This window comes from Colius striatus, chromosome 9 (assembly GCF_028858725.1).
Source record: "Colius striatus isolate bColStr4 chromosome 9, bColStr4.1.hap1, whole genome shotgun sequence".
NCBI lineage: Eukaryota > Metazoa > Chordata > Aves > Coliiformes > Coliidae > Colius > Colius striatus.
Genome location: NC_084767.1, coordinates 20,689,432 through 20,707,446, shown reverse-complemented (window position 1 = coordinate 20,707,446; position 18,015 = coordinate 20,689,432). Strand labels below are relative to the sequence as shown.

Below are 18,015 nucleotides of genomic sequence, written 5' to 3'. Positions count from 1 at the left end.
GCAAGTTGTGTGCCAGTCACTACTGAGCATCCTGGTTCTGATGGCTAAGTTATAAAAGCAGAAACTGCAGAAGTGAGTTGTGACAATATTATGGACAAACTGAGTTAAAGTCTACCTCAGACGACCACCAGAGACCACTGCCCAAAGGCAATACCCTTGCATGGAGGTAACTTTGTGATGTATCAACACGTTTCTGTGAATATTCCTTTTTTTCATGTGTATAATGGGTGTGCTTTTGTTCCTCGGTGTGCATGTTAGGAGGAGAGATCCCCCGTGCACCTAGTGCTGCAATAAACAAACGTCAGCCTTCTGAGCAATCATTTGGTGTGGAGAGTTGTCTTGGTTACGATTTTCAGTAACTGATACAGACAAACAGCTCAATCAAGGCAGAGCAAGCAACAGGTAAGATATGGAAACAAAACTCTTTGCAACAGGGCCAATAGGAAGAAGCCAGAAGCTCAGAAGACTAAACAAGCACCAAGGGAATTTATTCAAAAGCCAGTCAGTATCTGTCCTCTCCAAGTACACACTCTCTAAGACTTAATTCCTTTTGCCAAAGCACGCCCCTGTGGGTGCTCCTCTCTGAGCAATCGAAGCTTGGCTCCCGGTGCTAGGATGAGCACACAAAAGGCTCTCCCAGCCCCTCTCAAAACGCCCGTGCAAAACGCTATATTTACCCCTTTTAGAAACGTCCTTCTTTGCCGAGCAGCGTGTCCCTGCACTGCCTGCACGGCGGAACCCGTCCGGGCACCCCGGGGCCGCCCCGCCGCCATACCCCCATCCCGCCGCCATACCCCCATCCCGCCGCCATGCCCCCATCCCGCCATGCCCCCATCCCGCCATGCCCCCATCCCGCCGCCATGCCCCCATCCCGCCATGCCCCCATCCCGCCGCCATGCCCCCATCCCGCCGCCATGCCCCCATCCCGCCATGCCCCCATCCCGCCGCCATACCCCCATCCCGCCGCCATGCCCCCATCCCGCCATACCCCCATCCCGCCATACCCCCATCCCGCCGCCATACCCCCCTGCCGCCGCCATACCCCCATCCCGACACCGCCCCGACGACCGAGCGCTCCGCGCCCCCGAGCCCCGCCGCGGCGCCGCAGGTGGTGCGCCCCCCCGAAGGCCGTGCCGGGCCGCGGGGCGGCGCTCGCCGCGAGCACTTGCCGTGCGATGCCGGGCCGTGCCGCGCCGGGCCGGGCCGCGGAGGGGCGGGGCGGCCGTTCGCACGCCCGCGGGCTGCGCGCAGCATGTGAGCTGCGGCCCCAGAGCTGGGAGCGACGGAACGCCGGCGCCGGGTGCCAGCATGGGGCTCGCTCTGCTCCTGGGACTGCTCCTTTCCCGAGCCGGTAACAGCGCGCGGAGCGGTGCACGGGGCGGGCGCCGGGCTCAGGGTGGGCTGGGGAGAGCGGCGGCGCGGGGCGGCGGGGCAGGGCGGCGCGTCCCCGGTCCCTCTCCGGCGGGCAGTGAGCGAGACCCGTGCCACCTTCTCGCGGGGGCCACCCGCGCTCCGCGCCCGCCGTCAGGAGGCTGCGGGCGGCAGAGGCGGCGCGGGTGTCGCGGGCCGGAGCCCCTCGGCGCTGGCGTTCGGGCGGCCGGCGCTCCCCAGTGCCAGGCGAGCCCGCGGCGCGTCCCGAGCTCGGGGCTCACGGCCGCTGCCCGCCTCTCGCTTTCCCAGGCGCTCGCGGCGGGCGGGAACCCTCTCTTTAGACTGGGACGGGCGCGCTGCTGCTTTGGCCCGAAACGTGAATCGCGAACGTGTCTGTGACCAAGCCGGAGGGACGCTGCGGGGTGGGGAAACGCTCGTTCTGAAGGCGAGGCTGGAGGAGGCGGCGGACTCCCCGGCTGCCCTCGCTCGCAGCGGGGTGAGCGGCGGGACTCATCCCTCAGCGCGTCTGAAAAGGCACAAAGCGAGCACCTGCTCTAGCTGGAGCTGCCTTAACGGATCTTGCTGGACCTCTTTCACACCGACTTTGCAGAGAGCTTTGTTTTGATAAATACCCGCTCAGCGTTCCTCCTTTGAAATGCTTCAGGCTGACAATTTTCTCGGATGAGGCTCAGTTTGCAAAAACCAACCCAAGGAGCTGCAGCGGGGATACAGCTGTTTGTTTGACTGTGCTTTCTACTACTGCCATGTCACGGGCGTTAAGGATAAAAAACAAGTTCTTTTTCCAGTTCGTCTCTTGGGCAGTCTTCATGGCTGATGTCACTAGAAATACCAGAAATGCTCTGAGGCATTGCTAGACCTGGCCATGACATGTCAGTGCTTTACATAGAAAAAGCTGCAGTTGCTATAAAAATGGACTATTGCACCAAGACCTCAGTACATAATTTTCTATGTCTGAATATTAATGCTCTTTGATAACTGTGCTTAATTCAGGAAAGGATTCACTTCTGCAATTGTCCTCTCTTTCAGTAGCATGCTGCACCGTGATCATAAAAATAATAGATATATATGACAGGACATGGAGTGAAAAGGGAGAATAGAGGGATATAGTATTACCTATCCCTTTTTTCTAAGGTGTTAATAATCAAGATCTAGGAATTATTACTTTTGACCTTTTTAATTTAAACTGCAGAAGGGACTCACGTGCACATGAGTCTTTAGCGTGTTCTGCAACCTAGACCGTAGCTTGAGACTCTTTCTCATTCTTCTGAGTTATCTGGAATACTAAGTCAAGTTTTTTAAAACTTGACATGCCAAGTATTAGGGCTTAAGACAATGCATAGCTATTAAATGATGTCTATCGAGGAAGACTTTTACATTTGAGGTTTACAGCAGCTTCATCTTGAAGCGTCTAGTAGAGGTCTGTGGTAGAAACTCAGTCTATTCACTTAGACCCAGCTCTGCTCTACCTGGGCAATTACCGTATCACTTTAAATTTTTTAAATGTCCCGTCGAGCTCAGGTGCTTGCTGAGCAGAATTCTTAAGGCTAGGAAAGGACATCCTGTCCTTTTATGAATTTGCTACAGCAGCCTCTGCAAGCCACAGTTGGAGATGAGATCCGGGGGCAGATCGTTCTTTGTTTCTGACCTGGGGAGGCAGATCAGTTTGCTCAGTTTGGGGCTCCAAAAGCCACTGGAGAGAATGGACCAATTTGCTGTAGGGAAATTGCACTGATTGCAACTTTACAGCATGTATTCATACTTGGAATGTTCATTAAGGTTGTACCTAGTTGTAATGCCTAACCAAAACCCACTGTGTTGGGTACAGGATATTTCTGATTTGTTTTTCAGGGAGCTTACTAAGACAGTCTCTACCTAACAGCCAGATGAACGACAGAATCCCAGAATGGTGGGGGTTGGAAGGGACCGCTAGAGTCCAAACACCTGCTAAAGTAGGGTCATATCAATCAGGGTGCACAGAAATGCATCCAGGCAGGTTTGGAAACCTCCAGAGAAGGAGATTCCACAGCCTCCCTGGGCAGCCTGTGCCAGGGCTCCTTCACCTTCAGCGTCAAGAAGCTTCCCCATGTGTTTTAAGTGGAACTTTTGTGTTCATTACCCCTTGTCTTGTTGCTGGACAGTGCAGAAAAAAGTGTTGCTCCCATCCTCCTGACATACACCCTTTAGGTACTTGTAAGTGTTGATGAGGTCACCCCTCAGTCTTCTCTTCCTCAGGCTTAACAGACCCAAGTCTTGCAGCCTTTCATAGAATGGTAGGGGCTGGAAGGGACCTCTAGAGACCATGTAGTCCAGCCCCCCTGCAGAAGCAAGTGCACCTAAATCAGGTTGCACAGGAACAGTTTCAGACCCCTGATCATTCTGGTGGCTCTGCACTGGACTCTTTTAATCAATTCCCTGTCTCTCTTGGGCTGGGGAGCCCAGAGCTGGACACAGGACTCCAGGTGAGGCCTCACTAGGGCAAAGTAAAGGGGGAAAAGAACCTCCCTCGACCTGCTGGCCACAACAGGTGTACACTCTGTCCCCTCATACAGGTTGTTGATGAAGACCACAGAATCTCAAGGGCTGGAATAAGACTGACCCCAGTGGAACCTCACTGGCCACAGGCCCCAACTTGACTCAGTGCCATACAAAGTACACTAAGTTGCCAGAAAAGCAAAGAAATTTGTTCAAGTGAGACACAGACACCAAGTCAGTATTACTGGGATACAGGAAAAGTAGAAACTTTAAGAAGCAGACTAGCATAGGATTATGCAGCCTACTATTTACTTACAGCAAATAAACTGGAGCCAGCAAGTGAAGGAGGTGAGAGAACAAATTAGATGAAGATGGTATATCAGGTAATTTGAGCTGTAACAAGGTTTTTTTCTAACCTGTAATGAAGGCAGACTGAAGATACATCTGCATCTGCAGAATAACAAAATGATAGGTAAGATCATGTACCCAAAGAACATTAAGGGTAGGTATTAGGGTCAGCACAGTGATTTCTTGTAACTCTCCACTCAATATTGTCCTGAAGGGAAGAAACATTCTAGCCTATATATAAATTTTATTAGCAAACAGGTTTGTTCCAAGTCTTCATTGTACTCACACTGTAAATAACGATTCGTGTTGTACAGAAATGAAAAGAGATTATGGATTGAATTCACCTACCTGGGACAACATAATCCTAGATATCACCACTGTATTAACCTAGATATCACCACCTTAGGAGACAACAGTCCATATACAAAATCTTAAAAGCTTAAAAATAGTATGGTGGCACTGTGTGTGTGTATATATATATATATACACACACACGCACACACACACAATGATCAATGCATGTGTTACATAAATATGCAGACACACAAATACAGTTAGAGTTCACAATCAAACAATAGATGAAAGCTGTCAGGCCAAGCCTGCATCCCAGCATTTTTGGCAGGGATTTCAGAGACTGGGTTCTATATAGTTAAATTTCAGCATTTCTGCACTTCTGTATGAAGCTACTTGCATCTTACATTAAGCACTTATTCTATTATGCAAAACCCCCACATTCTTACTCTTCAGATTCCAAGCTCGGTAAAGTAGTTGTTTTTACATCCTACAAATGGCTTTCTCAGTACATCTTGTAATGACCAGAGTATTCTTTAGCAATGGCTGCAGCACTGACTCACACCACACAGTGTGGTGTTACTATGTTCTTATTGCACTGTGGTTTTCATCACCCAGAGAAAAGCATTTTCAGAGCAGGCCTCAGCAACCTCAGGGTTTTCACAGGGATTTACTACTCCATAAGTTACAGAGCCATCTCTGATCATGGCCGGATTGACAGAGTTTAAGGTGACCAAAAAAGGGGGTTTTATTAAACAAAATTATTTTTGAGACTTTTCTTTAACCTTTTGTTCCCTCTTTCCTGCATTAGTACTTATACTTTTGTTTCTAAATGGAGATAGCTCTTGCTTCTTATTACTCCTGACGAAAGACCCCAACCAGTTCTGCCTCTTGAGAGGAGTTACTATGAAATAGAGATGCCTACAGAAATATGACAAGGTGCTTGTGTGGCTTTCATCGTGATTGCCATCCTAACAGTCTTTTCCCTACTTGACCAGGAGACCCCCTGGCTCTGCCACGGAGCGACTGCCTTGTGGCAGAACAGCTGTGCCTGTCAGACTCCAGCTGCAATGCAACCTACAGAATCCTGGAAAACTGTGCCCTGGCCAAGGCTCGCTCCCTTCCACTGGATCATAGTAGCAGGGTCAGGTGTCTGAACGCAGAACTAGACCTCGGAAACAGCTCCTTGCTGCACTGCAAGTGCCACCGGCGCATGAAGAGACAGGAGCACTGTTTACGTGTTTTCTGGACCGTTCACTCTAGTGTGACAGATGGTGAGATGAAATAATATGAATTTACAAGGTACTAGTAAGGCTCACCCCTGCCCCCCATCTGAAAACAACTTGAAAGGCTATGTCCTAACACTGCAGGGTGTCACTTTTGAACCACATCTCCTAGTGAAAAGAAAGCGTTACTGCTCTGTTTGATAAGCAGAGAAAGCTGATCCGGTCTGAGACCAGCCCTTCAAATACACCAGGGACCAAAAGAGACAAAGATAGCGACTCTGAAGCAGTTAGATTTGGTGCTATGAGGAGACACTGCTGTGAGAATCACCTCAAAATGATCATTTCTTGTCCATCACTGAGAACAGATGTGTGATTACGACACATACTGTAACAGCATCCTTGAGCATGCTGCTGCTTTCCAGCTTTAGTGAGATGCTGCTGCTTGGCCTTCCACTAAAGACAGCCTGTGCTGCACATCTCTGCACTAGCACTGAGGCTGAGAAAACCCAAATGACAACATAGACCAAATAATCAGCCAGAGGAAATCAGATGACAAAATGTATTGCTGTTTTCACTCAGTAATACTTTTGCAAAACCATTCTTGGCATTTGTCTTTGAGCAAGACAGAGCACATTTTTTTTCCAGCCTGAGGAAACAGCCAGGCACAAATAAGTAAAAAGAAAAAGAAAAGAAAGCCAGTCACAAAGCATTTCTCCCACTGCATAAACTGTCTTGTATCTTGCATAGGTTATTTCAATTTGGAAACCTCTCCCTATGAGAATCCAGCAAATGAAGAACACTGGAAAACAGATTATAATAAACTGGCAGCTCTGTTGTCAGGTAAGGATTGTAATGGTTACAAGATATAATGTTGCCCTTTCTTACCTTTAAAGGGGCTGAAAATTAAGATTAAGAACTCTTTGGAATAATAGTCCTTTTAGGCAGAGAAACATCTGTTCTGTATACTTACCTAAATTTGTCTCCCCCACCAAGTGTAAATACAGCCACAGATCCAGGCCCATGAAAAAGGGAATAACCCACAATGATGCATTCTCTGAAACAAACACTCTGACATGAACAAATAAAAAATACGGTTGCATAACTACTTGTTAAGCTTTGCTGCTTCTTTATTAAACTGCTTTTATCTCAACCCATAAAACTCTCATCTTATTTTCTCGCCTCCTTGGCTTGCTGAGGAGGTGGATGATAGAGTGTTGTGGTGGGCACCTGGCATCTAGCCAGGGTCAAACCACCACACTACTGTAACTGCAATGTCACATAGCAGGCACATAGCAGGACTAATTTGCATTGTTCTTTTTCATGTTTCAAGTCTGACCATCAAGTAAGTGCTACCCCTATTCCACATAGAATCTCTTCTGGAGATTTGCTTCATTGTTTCTGGGGTTCTTTTGGCTTTATAGGCTCACAGATAGCAGGAGATAAAACAAATCCGTGCCTGAAAGCAACTCACGTCTGTAATCTGAGCAAAAAGTGTGTTCGCCTGCGCACCGACTACGCCTCTATCTGCACCAGGGGAGCAGGAAGTGAGGACACATGCGACCGCCGCAAATGCCACAGAGGACTAAGGAATTTCTTTGAGAAAGTCCCTGAGGATTTCACCAAAAGGATCCTATTCTGTCCCTGTCAAGATGAACTTTGTGGAGAACGACGCCGGAAAACTATCGTTCCTGATTGTTCCTTCCAATATAACACCAAACCAAATTGCCTCTGGCTTCTGGACTCCTGCTTAGAAGACCATATCTGCAAGTAGGTCTGGCAGCAGTGGACATTAGTCAAGAGACGACAACAGCGTAGACACTCATAGTCTCATTTTCCTTCCTACAGATCCCGACTGGCTGACTTCCAACAAAATTGTCAACCTGCAGACATGACTCCAGATGGTTGCTCTCAACACAACCATGCTGCATGCCTGGAGGCTTACATGGGGATGATAGGTAAGTGACATCACCAGGAAGATATAAGGTGGATGCTTTCAGGCCACAAACTTGCAGACACATTCTGATGCTATGAAGGACTATCTTGCTCTCTCACAGAAGCAAGTGCTTAGTACACCAATGAATATAACTGATATAACTATATAATATAACTATATATATATATATATATATAATATAACTAACTGATCCTAGTGCTCCCTCTTGCTTCTGAGGTAAATGCAACACATAGAGAGCTCTTCCATGGCATTTATCTCTCTACTTTGTCCCAGTGGCTCAAAGGAGGAGCTGTAAACAGCAGCAATAGCTTGGGAGCTGTAAATCTAGGCTATACCTTCTGATTTTCCAGACATTGCTGGTGGTTTTGTGCTAAATGAACTCTGGCTGAATGGCACACTACAGGTCTGCAGCCTTTGTCTGGCAAAAGGCATTTGGCCACTCCACGTTGCCAGGTACACAAGAAGTAATGGCACCTTTTGCTGTCATATGCCAGTACTGCAGTTGAGTCCCTGCAGATGCTTCACATACTTCAATCTAATGCTGCACCAGCTTCAGTCATCAGTATATCCCACCATCAGATTGCCTGAGTCAGGGGTAGCAATGCCCACACTTTCTCACAGCTCATCAGACTTCATGTAGATTCACCAGGCTTGGGTCATCTCGCAGGGGCTCCTGATCTCTCCTGGGTAACATGAACATCACAATAGAAGGTTTCTGTCTCCAGGGAGGTATCCCCTTTAGCGTAACAGGACTCAGTGTGCTCCTTTCATTTGGTTAAGTAAATCTTGATTCCATTTTCTGGGGTTTTGGGACAGGCACACCCATGACACCCAACTATGTCAGTAACTCCAGCGTGGAGGTATCCCTGTGGTGTACGTGTGAGAGCAGCGGCAACCAGAAGGAGAAGTGTGACCAGATACTTGGCATGTTTGAGAGCAACAAATGCCTTGGTAAGCATCAGTTGAATCACGGAGTCAGAGAAACAACTTGGCACAGGGAAACTCAAATCCTGTTGATCTCAAGATCCTATGATGCATTGCTGTTGTGTATAGTTCTGTCTTCTTCTGCAGTATCTCCATGATCCCCTATCCAACCTATGGGACCAGCCTGGATCTGCTCTCAGAAGCATTTCTGTATCTTTTGGCAACTCTTCTGTTCATCTCAAACACCATGAAGCTATTTCCAACCCATATTCAAATGAAGCGGTAGCAAAAAAATCACCAGGGGAGGTCAGACATGCTGTGTCCATAGGTTGCTAAGTAACCACATTGGTGCACCAGGATTATGGGGTTTGAGTTTTCCCTCCTCTCCCTTCTTTCCTATGCTCACCTTTGGGCCTCACTTACTGGGTCACAGGAAAAGTAGCTCCTGATATGGCCCCTGTTATTAGGTTCAGCACCAGTATAGCAATTACAAAAATCCTATTACATGGAACTGTGTCTTCCTAAATTTGTATTTCTTTTGTCTCCCCAGCATTTCAGCAACAGACCTTAATAAGATCTAAATATTTTATGTTTGTAAAAGCTTCCAAAGGACAGAAAATAAATGAGCATCATTAGATAAATAATTAATATTTAAACCTACCTTCTTCTGTATAGAAAAGCCTTACACCCAGCACTATAGATACACCTACAACCTCACTATCCCATCTGAGATACCTACATACCTGCCTTTTACAAAATAGACAGCTGGGAAAGTGACCCAAAGGTCCTCAGGTACAGTGAAAATTGGCTTTTCAGTCTTCTCAGTCTCACAAGTAAACCCACAAACTAACAGGCCACTCACTGAACAGAGAATATGTATTTTCTAAGTCAATGTCACACAGCCTGAGTGCATTTCCTAAATTAGCTTTCCTAGGCTTCTGTTCACTAGACTCCAAGGTGTGCACAAGAAAAGCACAATAAGACTCTTGATTTACTTCTGTTTGCAGAAAATACCATTTGGTCTCAAATGAACCTGAAGCAGACAGCTCTAGAAAGACAGGAAGACTCGTTTTATTCATCTTCCCTAAGCTTCCAAGGAGACAGTGCCAGCACATCTCTTGCTTCAGAGATGTCCCAGGTATGCAATGCTCTGTTGCCTTCACAAAGGTTGAGAGGCCAAGAGACAGTAGTAGAGAAACCTTGGATCTGGAAATGTGTGATTTTTGGACATCAAAGCAAGGGATGCCACATACATGGAGAACCCTGCACCACTTTACCTCAAGTTATTCCTTCCACAGACAAGCAGAAATAGGAGTCTGTACTGCCTGGCCACAGGAGTTTCCTATAGTCTCATGTTAGCTGTTCTGATGGAGGCTTTGCAGCCAAATGTTTGAGCATAAATGTGTCTAACTAGGATTCATTCCTCCTTTTCCTAGGTGGCTGAAGGGAAGACACAGCGAGACATCTCTGAACACAGCAGTATGCCTATGGCCTCCTCTGTGTATTCTGGAGCCTCTATTTGTTGGCCTTCTCTTTCTCCGTTCCTGCCCCTGTTGCTAAGCCCACGTTAACTTGGCATAAATGGCATCTTTCCTTCCCATATTATTAAATATTATTCCACATGCAGGCACTTACCCCTACTGATTTATCTTTGGGAAAAGGAAGGCTTCCAGAAAAGAGGAATGGAACAGCCTTAACCCAGAATGGCAGTCACTGAAAACCTCTGCTCAACCTGTACCCCGCATTCCCTCAAGCAATTTGCACTGAACTCTGCAGATATGGTGCCTGCCATTGCTTCTGCCATGTTAGCATTATGAGCAGCAATTAGGCTAATATTCCACTGCAGTATTTTAAAACAAAGGTCTGAGTTTTGTCAGATCTTGTGCAGGGTATGGTTTCTCACTGCAGGGAGGGACCTGACACAGCATGCCCTACCACTCCACCTTTGGGAGCTCTTCCTCAGGCATACAACTGTAGAATGGTTTGGGTTGGAAGGGACCTTTAAAGGTCATCTAGTCCACTCCCCCTACCATGAGAGACATTTTTTGCTAGATCAGGTTGCACAAAGCTCCATCCCATCTGGCCTTGAATACTTTCAGGGAGGGGGCATCTGCAGCTTTTCTGGGAAACCTGTTCAGTGTCTCACCACGCATACAAAATTTCTTCCTTACACTCCATCTAAATCTACTCTCTTTCAGTTTAAAACCATTGCCCCCTGTCCTGTTACAACAGGCACTGGTTAAAAGTTTCTCATGATCACCTTTATACGTTGAAAGGCCACAAAAAGGTCTTCTCAGAGCCTCCTCTTTTCCAGGCTGAACACACCCAAATATCTTAGCCTTCCTTCATAGGAGCCCTCTCATCACATTTTTGTGTCCCTCCTCTGGACCTCCTCAAACAGGTACATGTCTGTCTTGTTCTGGGCACCCCCAGACATGGGACTCCACACAGGGCAGCATGGAGTAGAGGAGAGGAGGAATACATCTCTTGATCTGCTGGCCATGCTTTCTTTTATGCACTCCAGTATATGAAATGGTTTTCTGGGCTGCAATGGACGTTACTGGCTCATACCTATTTTTACATCCACTGGTATCCACAGGTCCTTTTCTACAGGGCTATTCTCAATCCATTCATCACCCAGTCTGTACTGATATTAGGGATTGTCACAGTCCAGGTGCAGGATCTTGCACTTGGCCCTGTTGAATTTCATGAGGTTCATGTGGGTCCACTCCTCAAGTCTGTCAAGGCATAGAGTACTATACCATCCTAAAGACAAGAAATCCATGCTCCAGAGTGGGTTTCAGGTAAAGCTCAATAAATGTACACATAAAATCCCTGGTAAACACCAATTTTGTATTACTTTCAATTCCCTTTTCAAATCCATTCTTATAAGAAAAATACCATCCAAGATCAAGGACACTATGTTTTATATTCTTTTTCCTTTCTGTTTTGTACCTTGCAACACAGATATGTGTCATCCATTATCATGGCTAGCAACAGACTTGGGTTTTGTGGCTTTCTGTGCTCAACCCCAGTAAATTCAGTCATATCTAGCAAAGGATGACCTTCCCTGGCATGAGGAAGAACCTTTTTAGTAATGTGTAGAGAATGTATATAGCTCACTGAAGCTGTATTGACCACAAAACCCCTGGGACATTCAGTTGCAACTGGAAGCTGCAACTACCTTCTCCCTCTCCACATATTCAAGTTGTCAATATCACTCTCCACACTGGCTGCCCAGTCTCTTTGTCCTCTGCCAAACTCAATTTCATGACCTGTTTATTCTGAATGTAAATGTGTGCACTGTGTAACTGCTGTTATTTTGTACTGCATTTGCCTGTTAAAATGTGGTGTTAAGTGAATATTGATTTCCGAGCATAGGTTAATCGTCCACAATCAATTGTGTGCATGAGTTGCCTCATCAGCCAGCCTACGCTTTCATGATAGCTAGAAACTCAGCTCCTCTGTGCATGCATCGAGTGCCCATTGCTCATCCTATGAGGTACAACAGCTCTGAACAGTATTATACACAGACAAACAGTATTACAATCCTTAACAGATGCCAAACAGGTGGGTATTTCCTTTTACCCCATGCTTTATCTGTTGTGAGGGAAGCAGCTGCTAGGTTGTATGCTGTGGTTCCCGGTTACTATCAGACACTTTCTTATTACAGAATCTTATATTGTCATGTGTATCAGAGTAACTGTCCTTCTGCAGTGGTAATATTTATATTTTAAATTCCAGCCTGCTTCCTGGGCAGATAGGACAAGGAAATCACTGCATGGAGCAGAACCATCTCCTCTGGCACAATGAAAGCAACATCTTGTTTCTATGCAGTAGGAACAAATATGTCTTCTTAATAAACAGGAGCATGAATGCTGGTATTTATGATTATGCACTGAAATATAGGTATTTGGATCAAGACACAGCACTGTTTCCACATGTTTGCTACCATTCTTTAATGGAAACAGAGCCCATGGTACCATATTCTAATATCTATGAGACTGTCCTCCACATGGTGCAACAAGAAACATTTGAAGACTCTTGACTGTAATGTAATAGTGTTTGTCATTTCCAGAATTTAATGGAGTGTGTGAAGAAGAAATTGTTTTTCTTTCCAGTATTCCACAAATTGGTGAGGATATGTGTGAGAATAATTGAGTAAATTTCCCTGAGCTGTCTGTACCACACACAGAGTATACTGCATTTATCTTCTACTTGCCTACTCTGTAATCTTTCCTCTTTCCTTGCTTCAGTGCTCTAAGACAGGCTGATATGGAAAAGATATTATCATTTTGTTGATCATATTCAGGGCACTGCAGACCTTTACCCCCTTACTGCTACCAAGAAGGTTATTGCAATTGCAGCTTTCTATTGTGTCCTGGATTACATAGGAAAATGTGGACAGCTCCTGCTCTAGACTGAAGTTAAAGCAAAACATGTCAGTTTGGGTTTTTCTCCAAGTGTCCAATGTCTCTTTTGCATGGATGTATGCAGTTCTAGATACATGATGTCCTCTTAGGCTTGTTGATCAACAACTGCAAGCAAAATTCACCTCTAAATACACCTGCATTCACAGGTATTTACATTGGTATGAGTATAAACTCCTTTTCATTTAGACTTTTGTAGCACCTGTCTCCAAATATCAGTCAACTACACAGCATACATGCATGGACAAGTATAACTACTACTAGAAACATGCCAATATCAGTATCGGTTCAGTTTTGTTTGTACTACCAATGTTCAAAGATGGATACAGTTACCTCTACCCACTCAGAACAGCTCTTACTTAACCATACGACAGGACAATTTACAAAAACCCCTCAGTTTCTATTCTCCAGAACTGGAACTACAACATCTGTGAGTAACTTTGGTCTAAATAAGAAAATAATCTAATAAACTTTCTCTGTCCCAACAGTCTTAACATTGAGCTGCCAGCAAGTGTACACAAGGATGGAACCTTCTAATTGTTGTAATGTAGATTATTTTTAAAAGTGTAAAATAATGCCAAATATCACTAATAAAATTTATCTTGCAACTCTTGAAGTCCCCTGCCTTCCTTCACATTTAATAGAAGCTATACCCTCTCTCCTACTGCTAGAGGCGTTATGGGAAAGAAACAGAGAATATTTTACAAAGCAGTCTTACCAGTGACTTTTACTGTCAGGTACTTCAAAAGTGGTTTCTAGAACTGTGACACATCTTTAGATCTCTTATCATGGTCTAATGTAGCATTTACAAAGGGCATTCATACAGTCCTCACATACAGTGATAGTTGGCTCTTGTGTGAAAACTGGGAGCAGCAACACAAATCTCTTGCCTGAGGTCATAAGAACAGTGACATCAGAGATAAGCCTTGAATTTGGAAGTCCAAAATTATTGTGTCCATGCCTCATTAAAACCATCCCCACTGCCTCCAACAAATGTGTACATTTCAGTAAGAATCAAGTGACTGCATTTTTCCTTTTAAAGGAGGGGCACAACATGTAAGGCAGATAAGGAAAAGCTATGCTTTATTTCAAACAGTAATTCCTGGCTACAGATCCCTGGTGTGCCTCCTAAAGTCTGCTGACAAAAGACAAGTTCGACTTGACAAGACAACACTGCAGATTCAGCGCCTATAAAGGATTAAAGTACCTTTTCCAATACACCAGTCATTCTATTTGCTAAAATGGTGGGCAACTTTACACAAGAACAAGGAGAACTTTCAAGGTAATCTTTAAGACTGTCCATGAATCAGACAAAGCTTTTGGGGAAAACAGTGGAGAAGCAGGACACCAACCAGCACCGTTCAGCTCAACAGGATCATTCAGCACTGCTAAGGAATCAAAACCAGCTGCTGTTCTACAGTTGCTTCCCACATCGAAACAGATACTGGTAAATATGTTCAGAGGCTAATCACTTCTGCCTCAGGGATTTTGTGGCTGAACCTTTTTTCAGATGAGGGAGGGTGGGTTGTAGCTGAGCTTGGTTTAGTCTGTAATGGAAGCTCTTCTTATAGACGATTAGCTCTCCTCCAGGAAGTGTCTCAGTGTTTGGGTTTCTTGCAAACCCCAGGGTTAGCAAAGGTCAGGGGAGGCAGCACTTTCTCTAAGTGCCTACATGAAAATAGCCCTACATGCTTTCCATTTACAGCTGATCACCTCCATTATCCCCAGGCTAGGAGAAGATGATCAGCAATTGTTAAGTGCTTGAATCAGACTAATAGCCCACTGCTAATTCCCCCAGTAATGTGAATCTAAATTCCTGGTAAACAACCTGACTGCTTTTCACACACAGGGATGAATGCCAAAAGCCTAATATTAAAGCTCTGGAGCTAAAGCTTTTAGAGCAATCCTGTCCACTCAAAGATGTTTAATGACATTATATTATGTACTAAATAATTAGAAAATGAAGGCCCGCTTAGAATCAATGGGTTACTGTCTAATTAAGATGAAAAAGGGGCTCTACCTGGTTTTAAACAAGTTTATACTAAAATGGTGTACCTGATAAATGGTGCTGATAACTATGTTTTTACCTTTGGGCAGAACAAGGCAGCCATTAAGCTAGCACAAAATAATTGTGTGACTTGGCTCATCTTTCCTCTTATTGGTCCCACCTGATTTCCTGTAAGGCATGAGAGTCAGCTGTTCTTACCCTCGCACCATCAGATGACAAAGTTTATTAAGCAATATTCAAATAACTTATCCTGATGGAAGGAAAATCATCTTTGCCTTTGTTTTATTACACAGGCAGAATCACAGAGTTCCTATCAGTAGATGCTGAAGAGCTAAGGGATGTAGACTGGAGGCCCTAGAAGTGTTGCGCAAGAAGAGTTACTGGTGAGCTTGAGAATGCAGAAGATTACAGTTATTGCTGTGTGCAAATGAAAAGACTGAGAAACATTCTACTGATTATATAACTGAATTATAATTAATTAGTGAAGTAGTCTTTAACTGAATTATATCTAGGCAACCTCTGATCAGAGCAGAGACAAATTTTAGAAAAGCACTAAATAGAACTAGAGCAACTGGAACTATGTCTCTAACAATTTTACTTCACTTTCATTGCACAGCACACATACGCATATACTCTGTTGCATGTATCATCCCCTTGAAGACAGTGCAATAATGAAACAGGTGCATAAGACTTTGGTTTTCTTTCTCCTTCCACAACCATCTATAGTTCCACATTCACATCCAAAACTAGATTAAACATTTTGATCTTTATATTCCTGTATCTGTCCTTCCAGTATACTATTCAGGTAAGGGAAACAGAAGTGTTTCCCCATCATGATGCTGCTTCTTCTAAACTCTGTTCCTACTCTTTAACTTTTTGGTGTTTGTTCAGGGAGGAACATCACATGGAAACACCTGCATTGCAACACATACAGAGAGTTAAAATTGTGTTTTACAGTGGCATATTCAGCCAGAAAAGGCTGTAAGCTTTTTTATAATGTTGGAATTGCTGTTGTAGATCATTTCCCCTGGCATTCACAAGTGACTAATTTAAACTCCATTGAAATAAAAACATTTATTCCACTATTGTGAGACCTATAAATCACAACACATTTACTCTGAAGAAAACCAAGTATTGTGTGACAGGTTACATGTATTAACTTGCGACTGCAGTAATAGGAAATTGGACCTGATGACATAGGAAGTTCCTTGCACTCCTAAGTCCCTAATTAAAGCAAATGGAAGTTTTTCAAACCTATTTTTCACAACATTTATCCCACTGTAGTTATTCTGGCTTTGTTCTTATAATATCAGACATTCCAATAAACTATAGAAAGAGTGATTCTCCCCAGATTTCTCTTAAAACATCTAAGCACTCAACAGTTATAAACAGAACATAATAAAGTATTTTCTTCTAAGGAAACAACACTATTAAAACCAAGCTGACTTCAAACCTACATACCAATATAGAATCCCACATCAGAGATTTTACCATACGTTCTTTGAAAAAATACCAAGGACTTTCAAGAACTGTGAGGTATCAGTTATAATTCTATGCTCCCTGTTACCTAGAAATAGAGGAAAATGGTACATCAGTCAGAAGAATGGCAAGCATTTCTTCATAAGGCATATTAATACTCTAGATCATGCACACTGGATAGTTCTGTTCTACATGAACTACATGCTGTAGTCTCTTATGTACTTGCAAATTCATACACAACTGGCTCAAGAAATGTTTTAATGAAGAGTGAGCAAAGTGCCACTGTGCTCTCCTCCCTTCCACTATTTTCTCCACCAGTTTAGCACTTAATTTTTTTGCCTTCTATTTAAGCTTGCCTATTAGATCACAAAATCACAAATGGCTTGGGTTGGACAGGATCTTTAGAGATTATTGAGCCCAACCCCCTGTTAAAGCAGGTTCCTCTCAATCAAGTCACATGGGAACATGTCCAGGTGGGTTTGGAAACCTGCAGAAGAAGAGATGCCACACCCTCTCTGGACAGCTTGTGCCAGGGCTCCCTCATCCTCACAGCAAAGAAGCTTTTCGTCGTGTTCCAGCGTAACTTCCTGTGTTCCAGCTTGTGTCCATCACCTCTTGTCCTGTCACTGGCTACTGCAGAAAAAAGAGTCACCCCATCCTCTCACTGGACTCTCTCCAGCAGTTCCCTGTCCATTTTGAGCTGGAGAGCCCAGAACTGGACACTGGACCCCAGATATGTCCTCATCCAGTCAGAGTAGAGGGGGAGGAGAATCTCCCTTGGCCTGCTGGACACATTCCTCTTAATGCCCCTCAGAATGCCACCAGCCTTCTTGGCTACGAGGGCACATTGCTGGCTCATGGTTAGTTTATTATCAGTCAGGACTCCTATGTTGCTCTCTACAGAGCTGCTCTCCAGCAGGTCATGCCCAGTTTGTGTTGGTGCATGGGGTTGTTCATCCTCCAGGGGCAGGACTCTGTACCTGTCCTCATGAGATTCCTCTCTGCCCAGCTCTGAAGCCTGACTAGATCATACTGAAAGGCAGCACAGTCTTCTGCTGTATCAGTCAATTCTCCTCGTTTGGTGTCATCAGCAAATTTGATGAGGGTACACTCTGTCCCTTCATCCTGCCATCATAGGTCACTGAGCCCCACTGCAAGGAACTGAAATTTCTTTAAACATCTACACATGGTTATTTGTTCTGCAGCTTTCCAAACCAGCAGCTTTTTTGTTTTTTCACTCTCCCTAAAGAATCTTTTGATTAACTGAAGTCAATTTTGCTAAGTGCTAGTAGCAATCAGAAGCTTGTGCCAGTGATCCCCAGGGCTCCATTATGTTTTCAAGGCTATAAAATAGGAATTGCTCAGTCTTTTTGTAGGAATGGCCAGCTCATTCTTCCAGCCTCAAGCTATTTGGATTTGACTCTCATCATTCCAAATCAGAGTATGTGTGTCTATTATGACGGTTCCAGCACAAATTAGTTAAGAGATTTC

At 44.7% G+C, this 18,015-nt stretch overlaps 1 protein-coding gene across 2 annotated transcripts; it reads left to right on the top strand.

Moving 5' to 3' along the window:
* Positions 1 to 1,227: 1,227 nt before the first annotated feature.
* GFRA3 (GDNF family receptor alpha 3) lies at positions 1,228 to 13,653 on the top strand. 2 transcript variants are annotated; one of them, XR_009819310.1, is made up of 9 exons: positions 1,228 to 1,351; positions 5,502 to 5,777; positions 6,477 to 6,569; positions 7,151 to 7,496; positions 7,575 to 7,684; positions 8,500 to 8,634; positions 9,615 to 9,745; positions 10,044 to 12,177; positions 12,352 to 13,653. XR_009819310.1 is itself a non-coding variant. In XM_062002930.1 (8 exons), exons 1-8 carry the CDS (start codon positions 1,309 to 1,311, stop codon positions 10,176 to 10,178), a joined length of 1,269 nt encoding a protein of 422 aa, XP_061858914.1. In that variant the 5' UTR covers positions 1,228 to 1,308; the 3' UTR covers positions 10,179 to 13,653. The 2 variants fall into 2 exon arrangements, 1 of the variants encoding a protein (XP_061858914.1); XM_062002930.1 differs by having other exon boundaries at positions 10,044 to 13,653.
* The last annotated feature ends 4,362 nt before the right edge of the window (positions 13,654 to 18,015 follow it).